This window comes from Emydura macquarii, unplaced genomic scaffold (genome assembly GCF_026122565.2).
Source record: "Emydura macquarii macquarii isolate MOO-44397 ecotype Brisbane River unplaced genomic scaffold, CSIRO-AGI_Emac_v2 contig_1080, whole genome shotgun sequence".
Classification (NCBI taxonomy): domain Eukaryota; kingdom Metazoa; phylum Chordata; order Testudines; family Chelidae; genus Emydura; species Emydura macquarii.
In genome coordinates, this window is record NW_027131217.1 from 9,416 (window position 1) to 21,931 (window position 12,516).

The 12,516-nt window shown below is 44.8% G+C and overlaps 1 protein-coding gene and 1 pseudogene across 1 annotated transcript; both read right to left on the reverse strand.

The window, feature by feature from the left end:
- Nucleotides 1–335: 335 nt before the first annotated feature.
- On the reverse strand, nt 336–1,007 carry LOC137151478 (single-pass membrane and coiled-coil domain-containing protein 3-like). The gene has a single exon (XM_067545744.1). It carries the CDS (start codon nt 1,005–1,007, stop codon nt 336–338), a length of 672 nt encoding a protein of 223 aa, XP_067401845.1.
- A 1,813-nt stretch (nt 1,008–2,820) lies between these two features.
- On the reverse strand, nt 2,821–3,556 carry LOC137151479 (single-pass membrane and coiled-coil domain-containing protein 3-like; annotated as a pseudogene).
- Between the last annotated feature and the right edge of the window lie 8,960 nt (nt 3,557–12,516).

The window sequence follows — 12,516 nt, forward strand, 5'->3', positions numbered from 1 at the left end:
GTTAGGGATGCTCAGGCCTACTTCGGCCACCAGAGCAGAGACACCCTGTGAGCTTGGGCAGAGGATTCTCAACCGCTTGTGTATCTACCCCAAATCCAGCCCCAGCCCACTGTGACCTGGGTTGGGTGCTAGGCTCCGGAATTTGGACCTAAGTAGCTCTGAACTGCTTCCCAGGCAGTTGTCTGCTAAAGCACAATCAAAATTCCCATCTTTGGCTTTCTTCAGAACAGAGAGTGAGTGACGCACACAGAACAGAGAAGTGGGAGAAGAACATGTTTCTATACTTGAAGCAGCTGTCTCAGCAATGGGTGACAGCATGAAAAGATCATCATTTATTATTTGTCTGAAATTGTGATAATAACCCCCATAATAGCTTTCTGATACTCCTTTGAAGCTGGCTTGAACTCATTCAGGTGACCCTCTAATTCCTGAATTGACTCCTCAAGCTGTTTTTTTTCAATTGCTCCTAAAACAGCACTGAATATCATATCAACAGTCACGCCAATAGCTACCCCAGCTGCAAGACCAAATACAGAAGCTCCAATTTTTGCGACTATAGATACAACGTTAGTCAGAGCTAAAAGTGACACCCTTTTTAAAACTAATTTAATAATGATTCCTGCAGCTGCACTTCCAACTATGTCTGCTAGGATATTAGAAGCCGACTGTATTATCTTCATTTTTGTGGTGTCTGACTCGGTAACATCGTGAAGCTTTCGGTACAGTGATGGCTCCAGATTTTTCTTCATTTTCTCATCAATTCCTTGCAGCATCTCTTGGATTTTGTTCATGGTTTCAATTAAGATGTCACAATTCTCCTTAATGGTGCCATTCTCCTTCATTTTAATGGGAGTAATTTTGCCCCCTAGGTGTGTATTTAACAGTCCAATCAGGTCGTTGGTGACATCAAAATTAGAATCGATGCTGTCGACCAGCTCCTGGTGCAAACGGATCACATGTTCTCTTCTCTTTGGGTTGTCAGGGAAGAAGACGTCACTAAAAGCCATTCTCTGAAGAGGTGCTTAGAGAGGAAGAAGAAGAAATGATTACTGCACTCTTCATCCCCAAAGCCATTTTCCTTCCTCATTTTGTTTTTTCTTTCATTTTCTTAAAAGGGTGATGGAACACATGGCAACCTGTATTGTTTATACTGGGTACCTCACATGGCTATATTGGATACCCCTGTATGTTACACAGTTATGCCAACTTATAATGGTACAATAGCACCACTACACTTAAGGTTGGACTGGCTCACTATTTAACAGCTACTTTTTCTAAGTGCTCTAAAGTCCACATGCTTACTCTGATTGCCTTCAAAATTGCTGTGTCTAATGGGAACCGGGAGTAGGGTTAGTTAGGACCAAATTTGAGGTTGTTTGAGCAAGGGGTTCCCAATATAAAGCCCCTTAAATAACCATGTGACAAAACTTTTCCATGTGGAGAGAGTACATCGGAAGGCAACAAAAATTATTAGGGGGCTGGCGCACAGGACTTATGACGAGAGGCTGAGGAAACTGGGCTTGTTTAATCTGCAGAAGAGAAGAATGAGGGGGGATTTGATAGCAGGCTTAAACTACCTGAAATGGGGGGTCCAGGGAGGATGGAGCTAGACTGTTCTCGGTGGTGGCAGATGATAGAACAAGGAGCAACGGTCTCAAGTTGCAGGGGGGGAGGTCTAGGTTGGACATTAGGAAAAAGTTTTTCACTAGGAGGGTGGTGAAGCACTGGAATGGGTTACCTAGGGAGGTGGTGGAATCTCCATCTTTAGAGGTTTTTAAGCTAAGGCTTGACAAAGCCCTTTCTGGGATGATATAGCTGAGGTTAGTCCTGCTTTGAGCTTTGGACTAGATGACCTCCTGAGGTCCCTTCCAACTCTAATATTCTATGATTCTAATTCTATGATTCTATGTCTCAGATGGGATCTCCCCTCTAGGGAAGCTCTATTTAAAAGTTATTCAGGGTAAAAATTGGATTGTCCGTGTGGCTGGAGCCAAGATGACGAAGCATCTTTTAAACGAAGCATCTTTTAAAATCTTTTAAAATATATTCAATTTCTGGTAAAATATTGTCAGTTTAGTAGAAGCTGATTTTCTGTCAAGATCATCACTTGCACGGGGCCAAGCTAAGCAGGAATTGAATGTCTATCAGCAGGACAGGGAAAAGTCAAACTTCCCTCTCTAGACAAGCAGCTAACGCTCTCTTTATTGTTTGAAAATGAGCAAGGCTGGGAGGGTGAAGTGACTGTCTGTCTGAAAACCTAGAAATAACTGATTTTCTTACTGTACTAAAGATTTAAAGCATTTAAAATTCAAATCTAGTACAAATATTTTCTCTTTTGCTAAGCACGCTTTCCAGAGTCTACTAATCTGCAGCATTTTCAGTAAATGTCATACAGTAGGGGACACAAGAACAGCCAAGACGACGGAATTATGTTGTTCTTTACATCGCAGGAAATAAAGTGTGGGGCATGGATTCAGAGAAGGGTTTGGCAGGGCTGGGATATCCACCCAAAATAATTTCACCTGTCCTTCCCCACCCACCCACAAGGGGCACTGTTAGGGATGCTCAGGCCTACTTTGGTCACCAGAGCAGAGACACTCTGTGAGCTTGGGCAGAGGATTCTCAATGTCTTGTGTATCTACCCCAAATCCAGTCCCAGCCCATGTGACCTGGGTTGGGTGCTGGGCTCCAGAATTTGGACCTAAGTAGCTCTGAACTGCACCCCATGAAGTTGTCAGCTAAAGCACAGTCAAAGTTCCCCTCTTTGGCTTTCTGCAGAACAGTGATTGAGTGAGGTACACAGAACAGAGAAGTGGAGAAGAACATGTTTCTATACCTGAAGCAATTGTCTCAGAAGTGGGTGACAGCATGAAAAGGTCGATTATATCTTGTCTTCCACAGTACAAATAACCCTCATAATAGCTTTCTGATACTGCCTTGAAGCTGGCTTGAACTCATTCAGATGACCCTCTAATTCCTGAATTGACTTCTCAAGCTGTTTTCTCTCAATTGCTCCTAAAATAGTACTAGCTATCACATCAACACCGATGCCAAGAACTGCCCCAACCACCAGGCCAAATACAGAAGCTTCAATTCTTCCCATTATACTTATCAATTTATTCATAGATTCAAATGGTATCTTTCTTAACACTAGACTAATAACGACTGCTGAACTCACAGTTCCAGCTAATCCACTTATGATAGAAGAATACGACTCTATTATCCTCTTTTTTGTAGTATCTGACTCTGTAAAATCACGAATCTTTAGATACAGTGATGGCTCCAATATTTTCTACAGTTCCTCATCAATTTTTTGCAGCACCTCTTGGATTTTCTTCATGGTTTCAATAAAAATTTCACAATTCTCGTGAATGGTGCCATTCTCCTTCATTTTAATGAGAGTAATTTTGCACCCTGGCTGTGTATTTAACAGTTCAATCAGGTCATTGGTGACTTCAAAATTAGAATCGATGCAGCTGATCAGCTCCTGATGCAAATGGATCACTTTTTCTCTTCTCTTTGGGTTGGCAGGGAACAAGATATCACTACAAGACATTCTCTGAAGAGATGCTTAGAAAGGAAGAAGAGGAAATGATTACTGCACTCTTCATTCCCAGAAGTACTATAGTTACTTGGAAAAGGGGTCTGAAGGGAATGCCAATCAGCATGAAGGGTGGATGTCCCTACCCAGTCCCAGTCACATGCTAGGACAATGAAAGAGTCAAGAAAATCCTAGCCCATAATTTCACTGAGGTGAAGTTGAGGCTGAGAGTTCAGGTCAATAATTTAAGGGTACAAGTCTGAGCAGGAACACTGTAATTAGGACGGAACTTGTATTCTGTGACTTAGGCAAATTAGAGGATTGGGCCAAAAGAAATCTGAGGAGATTCAACAAGGACAAGTGCAGAGTTCTGCACTTAGGACAGAAGACTCCCATGCACTGCTACAGACTGGGGACCGACGGGCTAGGCAGCAGTTCCACAGAAAAGGACGTGGGGGTAACAGTGGACAAGAAGCTGGATGTGAGTCAACAATGTGCCCTTATTGCCAAAAGCCTAATGGCATATTGGGCTGCCTTAGTAGGACCATTGCCAGCAGATCGAGGGAAGTGTGTCCAGTTTTGAGCCCCCCATTACAAAAAGGATGTGGACAAGCTGGAGAGAGCCCAGTGGAGGGCAACAAAAATGGTTAGGGGGCTGGAGCACTTGACTAATGAGGAGAGGCTGAAGGAACTGGCCTTGTTTAGTCTGCAGAAGAGAAGAATGAAGGGGGATTTGATAGCAGCAGGGAGAATGTAACTAGGATGTTCTCAGTGGTAGTGGATGACAAAACAAGGAGCAATGGTCACAAGTTGCAGTGGGAGAGGTTGAGGTTGGATATAGGAAAAAGCTTTTTCACTAGGAGGGTGGTGAAGCACTGGAATGGGATCTCCATCCTTAGAGGCAAAGGGTGCAACTTGACAAAGCCCTGGCAGGGATAGTTCAGTTGGGGTTGATCCTGCTTTGACGAGGGGGTTGGACTAGATGACCTCCTGAGGTCCCTCCCAACCTTAATCTTCTACAATTCTAGGATTTTCCCCTTTGTTCAAGTCAGGATAAACAAATTCCACCTTTTTAAAACTTCTCAGTTCCTTTAGCAAACCTCATGCTAGACCAAGTGCTCCATCCTTGGTGCAGTACAGAACCCCCAGCCCAGAGGAAGCAAGGGCTCTTGCTGCTTTAAGCCACCTTTCCCAATCTAGGACACTCTCTGGCCCCTGGGGTGACACAGAAAAGTCCTGTGGCCTTGTGAATATTTTGGCATCTTGTTTCCAGCTGCCTGTTGGACACAGAGCTGCCTGGAATCTCTACAGTGTTATACCCTCACCACCTTCTCCCACCCACCCCCTACACCAGAGTTTGTGAGGGGTCTGCAAAGGACAGCAGCTGTCTTCTGGAGTTCCTGTGCCAGGGAAATCTTCTCCCAGCCCATTTGAGGCCTCCAGAGACTCTTTACACCACCCTGCCCCTTTTACCCAGCTTAAAGGGGCTGGAGCAGGGTCTGGGAATTTGCAAAAGGCCCACTCCTCAGTGTCTCACTCATTAAATAGCAGCAGCAATAAATTACAAAATCCTAGCTTTATCCCAGATAGGGGCGGCTCCACAGAGGGGGGTTGTGGGGCTTGGCTTGTGAAGAGTCTATGAGGTCCATCTTGAACTGCCCAGTCTCAAAGAGTGTGTGTGTGGGGGGGTGTCAGTGTGATCATGTGCTGTAGTGATATCCCACCCTGCACCACACAGGCCCACAGGCAGGGCATCACAAAATGTGATTGTTTGGAGTAACACTGACCAAACTTACATGTAAAAGCCTACAAGGATGGCATATTGTGATGCACTGGACGACAATTAGCACCCTGTGACCCCCATATTCATCACTGGTATATGGTTGTGGTATCTCACACAAAGCACGCATTACAAGGTAGCATATGAACGGTCATGATCTGCTGAAACTCATTGTTCTGTCAAAATATGTAGGTCGTTATTGTGTATGAAGTGGTGAGATTTTGTTATATAGTTGTTGTTGAAATATGCTGTGAGCCTGTGAGTCGCCCACTGCTAGTTTTCCAGTGGCAATAAAGGAGGTGATAAAGAATCAGTGCAAAGCAAACCCCGTGCAATAAAGTGCAGTAAGGGGGAGGATTACACTCACACTGAAACATTGCCAAGAGTAGCAGCCTTTGAATCACAGTTTCTGGACAAATTGTCTTCCTAGTGAGATTCTTGGTGAGGTTCAATCTGTCCTTATAGATGATGGCAATATTCAGATGAGCCTGCACTCCTGAATGCTAGAATTAGGGATTTTAACCCCATAGTCAGGAATAGGGACAGCCTCACTAATGCCCACATCATGAACCCACATTACAAATTACAGCCAGAGGCTTCCACTGGGCATTAAGCTGTGCACAAATGCAACAAGAAGCTGCTTCCTCCTGCTGAAACGCTGTGCTCCAGTGTATGCTCCCAGCATGTGGCTGGCTCCAGGACAGATGTGTCTTCTCATCATTTTCCAATGGCAACTGGAGAGGAAGGAGCACTTAGTCCTGCCTTGAGTGCAGGGAACTGGACTAGAAGAAGGCTATTGAGGTCCCTTCCAGTCCTACACTTCTATGGTTCTATGATTGCATGTCATACCTGGCGTGGTTTGTCCTGTCATACTGCTAGACTAGTTCAAAATATTCAGACCTGTCAAAACCTGATGGCGTTATCTGCCAGAAAATGAGCTGAAATCATCAGTGAAATATCCAAAACAAGGAGAAAGTAAACAGCAAATGGGAAAATGGAACCGATTAAAGCTTAATGCCAAGCACAGCTCTCAGCACTGTAGCAAACTATTTAAGTTCAGAGCAAAAAAAGCCTCCATTCATAAGACCACTGGGCAGTCACAGGTCTTCAGAAATCTCTGCCCTGCAACGACCCAAGATCTGGCTCTTTATGGAAAGACTTCCATTGACTGAAGTGGGATTTGGATCCACACCTAGATGAGAAACAAACACTGGAAAAAGTTTCCAGTGAGGAAAAGAAGCCTTTCCTGAATTGTTTGGGGAGAACATGTCCCTCCTTCTCCTCCTTCTATTGTTTAATCAGAGAATCTGTCACCTTAGCCCCTAAATTCTTCAGTTATTCTGAGCTTTCTAGAAGTAGGACGGATGGGCTAGTCTCCAGCTGTGTGATCATGACACCGCTCTGTTTTTCCTCTTTATGCAGGGAGCTGAGATGCAGGTCTGAGTAATACTGAAAGTGAATGTGGCACGTCATAGTTTGTTTTACATAATCAATTACAAGATCCTCAGTTCTGTGTGGTCACTCTCAGGCAGCTACAGGAAACAGTGCAATAAAATTAACTCTTAACTAACAGACCATCCCAGGGATTTTTAGAGAACTGTCCCAGATTCTCAGCAGGTGTAAATCCATTTCACTCCACTGAAGTCAAAGGAGCTGTGACGATTTACACCAGCTGGGAATCCAGCTCCTAGTTCGTTTGGACTGGAGACATGTTTGGTTTATTTTGTATTCTGGTGGAAGAAAATGTACCTGGGATGGGGGCGCAGGGAGAGCAGCCAGCACAAGGTGCCAGATCTCTCAGCTCCATCAGAAGGACATGGATCTGGCCCAGACATCCCTAAACTGGGTGTGTCAGATCCACAGGGTCAGTGCTATGCCCCAGCTTTGGAAGGGTATCTAGGAGAAACCCCTTCAGCGTGCCAGACCCCTGATGGGGTCTCACTCTGCCTTCAGGCTAGGCCATGCAGCTTCACCGCCTCCTCAGACTGGACCTCTGGTGCTCTAGCACTCCCGCTTCGCACTGTGAGCTCCGTTCAGAGAGTCCAACCAAGGCAGACTCCTGGTGGAGATGTGATCACTCTGCAGGGATTAATGAACCTCGCCAAGCATTTGCAGTGACACTCAAAGAGTTGTCAAAACAGTCCGGTTTCCTTGTTAACTGGAAGCCAGCATAGGAAGCTCTTAGGTCAGCATAGAGAAAGGATGGTTAAAGCACAGTCCATTCTGGTTAGCCCACAGCCCAGGCAAACAGCAGTGAACCGGATGTTCAAACTCTGTCTCTTCATCTGAGCTCCTCCTGGGTCAGATCCCAAGTGAGATCCCTGACTCCTTTCCGGCTCCAGCCACCGGACTTGAAGCAGTCTGGGCTTCTTGCGCTGCTCCCATCTTGGAGAGGGAACCAGCCACCCTGACCTTGGGCTTTCTTGTCACTTTCACTGCTGACAGCCCCACCACCAATGTAAGGGGACACAGTGTCTACATAGACTCTGCATCGCTCTAGCTATGCTGGCCAAAACCCTACACCTCGTGTCGAAAAAACAGGGCAATTTTGTTGGCAGAGGGGTGTGTGTATGTGTGTGATTGCAGTGTGTAGACCAGCACTATTTTGTCAACAAAAGCTGACTCTAATGTAGACCAAGCCTAAAAGATGTTCTGGAGAAAGAATCAGCAAGACTTTGACCTAGTGTGGATGTGAGGACCTAGAGACAGGTCCAAGCTGTGACCCTCCTTCCAAATGAGGTCATGGTATCCTCTCATACTGAGGATACCTCTCCAGGGTAGGGAACTCCTGTTATTAGGAAGAGACACGTGATAGTAATGGGGATTTGATCATTAGAAACACAGATATCTGGTTTGCAATGACCAGGAGAACCGCAGGGTGACTTGCCTGGTGGGTGCGAAGGTTGTGAATCTCTCAAGGCATCTAGACAGACTTATGTGTAGTGCTGAGGAGAAGCGGGTGGTCGTGGTACATGTAGGTACAATGACATAGGGAAAGATAGGAGAGAGGTCCTGGAGGCCAAATTTAGGCTGTTAGGTAAGAGATCAGAGTCCAGGACCTCCATGGTAGCATTCTCTGAAATGCTGCCAGTTCCATGTGCGGAGCCCGTTAGACAGCTAGAACTGCAGTCTCCATGTGTGGATGAAATGATGGTGTAGGGGGGAAAGGTTTAGATTTATTAGGAAATGGGTAACTTTTGGGGAAAGATGGAGCCTGTAGGAAGGAGCCTGCAGTACCGTGTCCAATTCTGTGCACCACAATTTAGGAAAGATGTGAACAAACTGGAAAGAGTGCAGAGTCCAAATCTTACAGCACATATGAATTATAGACTTGCTCATCAACTTGGCCCCAGCCACACTGAAGATCCCATTTTTACCCTGAATAACTTTTTAATTAGAGCTTCCCAGAGGGGCAATTGATATCGGATAGCACCTGAGAAATGTAAAACTTTTATCACATGGTTATTTCAGGGGCCTTATTTTAGGAATCCCTCACTCAAACAACCTCAGATTTGGTCCACTAACCCTACCCTAGATCCCCTTTAGACACAGCAATAATCAAGACAATCAGAAGAAGCATGTAGATTTTACAGCATTTAGAAAAATCAGCTGTTAAATAGTGAGCCAGTCTCAACCTTAAGTAAAGTGATGCTATCACTCCACTGTAATTTGGCATAACTGTGCAACATACATGGGTATCAGATATACCATGTGAGGTATACCCATGTGAGGTATCCAGTATAACCATTTACTGTCATCATGTGTTAGTAGTCAGTGTGGGTAGGTGTGGTTAGTGGGACAACATCAGCACTGCTCTGTAAGTTGCACTCTTGATGGCCAGTCAGGCACCAGAGAAGTTCCTGTGTGGGTAATCCTGTCAATGGCATCTCAGGGTTCTACCCGTGTACAGGTGCCAGTCATTTCATTTTGGGCATTTAGAATTTGTGAGGTGGGGGTAGGGACAGATGCCATAGGCACACTATTGGTTATTAATGCAGGGGATGCTGGCAGTGGTGGAGATTTATGATCCCTAATTATAAGGTGCATAGGGTCTGGAGGCTCTGGACTGTACGGGGGTGGGTATGATTTTGTATCATTATCAGAGAAACCCTGAACTATTTCAGGATGAACTGCTGAAATGATGCTTCTAGAGGCTTTTAATTCCTTTTGCAGGGCAGCAATCTGTTGATTGCATTTGATATGATCGGAACCCTGATGCCTCACCTGATGGTTTTCTTCTAACATTTGCCTAATTCCTCCTTCTGCTTCCTCTGTGCTAAATTTCCAACTATTTCTCTCAACTTTCATTACCTCAACATGTCTTTCTACCTCTTCTTGTTTTTTCCCTCCTCTTTAGTGGTATTAATTAAGTTGAGGCTGTGAGCTGTAAACATTTGAGCATTAGTTTTCCAATTTTCTGTTTCCTTTCTCACAGCTACAACCTCTAATTCCCGTTTTTCAACCTCAGTCTGCAACTGAACAACTTCTCTGCAGTGCCTGACACACTTGAAACATTCCCTGTCTCAAGGCCTTTTTCTTGTCCTTTCTGCCAACCTTGGGCTTAATCACCCTGGGAAGGACTTCCCTTTGTGAACACAGATCTTTCCATGCCATGGGGCCAGTGAATCTGTCAGTCCCCCAAGGATCTTAATCCAATTTTTTTTCTGTACTAATTTTTTCATCACAGTGCACATGAATGAATCGACTGGTGCCACCATGGTTAAGCAAATGTATCAGCCTCTTTAGTAACTTTCCCTGATTACACCTATCCTCTAGAGCCCCTGAGTATAGGTTGTGATCCCTTCCCCTTAGATCTAAATACTCGGACTGTATCTGAGTGTGGGGAGCTACCCCACGCCTGCTCAGATACTGGCTCACAACAACAACAACTTTCCCCAAGCGTTTCTAATGTCAATCCTCGGACTCTCCCTGTGGTGCCTCCAATTTGTTACCTGACCAACTGGGATCTGATATTAGAGCGTTCAGGAATTGACAGGAGACTCACTCAATAATGACAGAAAGCATTAATTACTGGAGTTATAAAATGAGCCCCCAAACCAAAAGTCCAGAATATATTATCTTCAAAAGCAGTTTTCCTCACCAATGCAGGCAAGAGGCAGTGGTTGAACTCTTGTCAGCTTCTCTGAGAACTTGGATCCATAGTCTCAGACGAAAGCTGGGCAAGATAGACTCATAGACTATAAGGTCAGAAGGGACCATTATGATCATCTAGTTCAACCTCCTGCACAGCACAGACCACAGAACGTCACCCAACCACTCTTGTAACAGACCCCTAACCTAGGACTGAATTATTGAAGTCCTCAAATAACAATTTAAAGACTTCAAGGTACAGAGAATCCACTAGGAAGTGAGTTGTGCCCTGTGCTACAGAGGAAAGTGAAAAAACCCCAGGGCCTGTGCCAATCTGCCCTGGGTGAAAATTCCTTCCCGACCCCAAATATGGGGATCAGTTCAACCCTGAGCATGTGGGCAAGACTCACTAACCAGACACCCAGAAAGAATTCTCTGTAATAACTCAGAATAGCCCCCATCTAACATCCCATCACAGGCCATTGGGTGTATTTACTGCTAGTAGTCAAAGATCAGTCAATTGCCAAATTAGGCTGTCCCATCATACCACCCCCTCCATAAACCTATCAAGCTCAGTCTTGAAGCCAGCTAGGTTTCTTATTCCCACTGCTCCCTTTGGAAGGCTGTTCCAGAAATTCACTCCCCTGATGGTTAGAAACATTCATCTAATTTCAAGTCTAAATTTCCTGATAACTTGTACTCCGCCGAGACGGAGGGTTCGTGCTTTGAGATCTCCATGCTGAGCAGGAGGCAGACAGACAAGTCACTGACTACAAAAGCTGTTTATTCAAGCCAGCAATAATACCAGTCAGGAAGTCAGGCGCTTACCACAATCAGAGAGGGGGAACCCCTTTTCCTCTCAGCAAGCAGCTGCTCCAGGAGCGAACGCTAACACGTAGCACTCGGTGCACGCGAGTCTAGTGAGAGCCCCAAATGCAGTGTGTCATTTCTGTTCTGATATAGTTCATCTCATCATTTTGATTGGTTACTTTCTGATCCACTAAAGGATTGGCTATTGATACCTGTTTTTCCTTGCACTATTGGTGCGCTTTTGGCATCCAATCAGCTATCACTTCCCTCTCTCACTGTATTGCGCTATTCCTATTCCATCTATCGTATATACATGCACTCTTTATATATAAAGAGTCAATCTGCTAAAACATGGTTGTTTACTACCTTTGAGCTGGTCTCAGCTGATGTTGCAAGATTGTGGTTAAAGCACTTCCTTGTTCTTTCATAGGGTCATACAGCGGACTAGGGCCTAGTTCTGGCAACTACTCTTGATTTTGCATAACAATTTCTTGCACAACCTACATGACCAGTTTCTATCCATTTGTTCTTCTATCCATACTGGTTCTGAAATTAAATAACTCCTCTTTCTCCCTGGTATTTATCCCTCTGATGTTTTTATAGATGCAATCATATGTCCCCTCAGCCTTTTCTTGGTCAGGCTAAACAAGCCAAGCTCTTTGAGTCTCCTCTCATAAGGCAGGTTTTCCATTCCTCGGATCATCCTAATTGTCCTTCTCTGCACCTGTTCCAGTTTGAATTCATCTTTCTTAAACATGGGAAGCCAGAACTGCACATAGTATTCCACATGAGGTCCGACCAGCGTCTTGTATAACAGTACTAACACCTCCCTATCTCTACTGGAAATACCTCGCCTGATGCATCCTAGGACCACATTAGCTTTTTTCACAGCCACAGCACATTGGCAGCTCATAGTCATCCTGTGATCAAGCAATACGCCCAGGTCCTTCTTCTCCTCTGTCACTTCCAACTGATGCATCCCCAGCATAGAGCAAAAATTCTTGTTATTAGTTCCTAGGTGCATAACCTTGCACTTTCCACTATTACATTTCATCCTGTTTCTATTACTCCAGTTTACAAGGTCATCCAGATCTTCTTGTGTGATGTCTCTCCATTAGCAATTCCTCCCAACTTTGTGTCATCCACAAACTTTATTAGCACACTCCCACTTTTTGTACCAAGATCATAAATAAAAAGCTTAAATAAAACTGGTTCCAAGGCTGATCCCTGTGGAACTCCACTAGTAACCTCCCTCCAGCCTGACAGTTCACCTTTCCATGAGTCATCGTAGTCT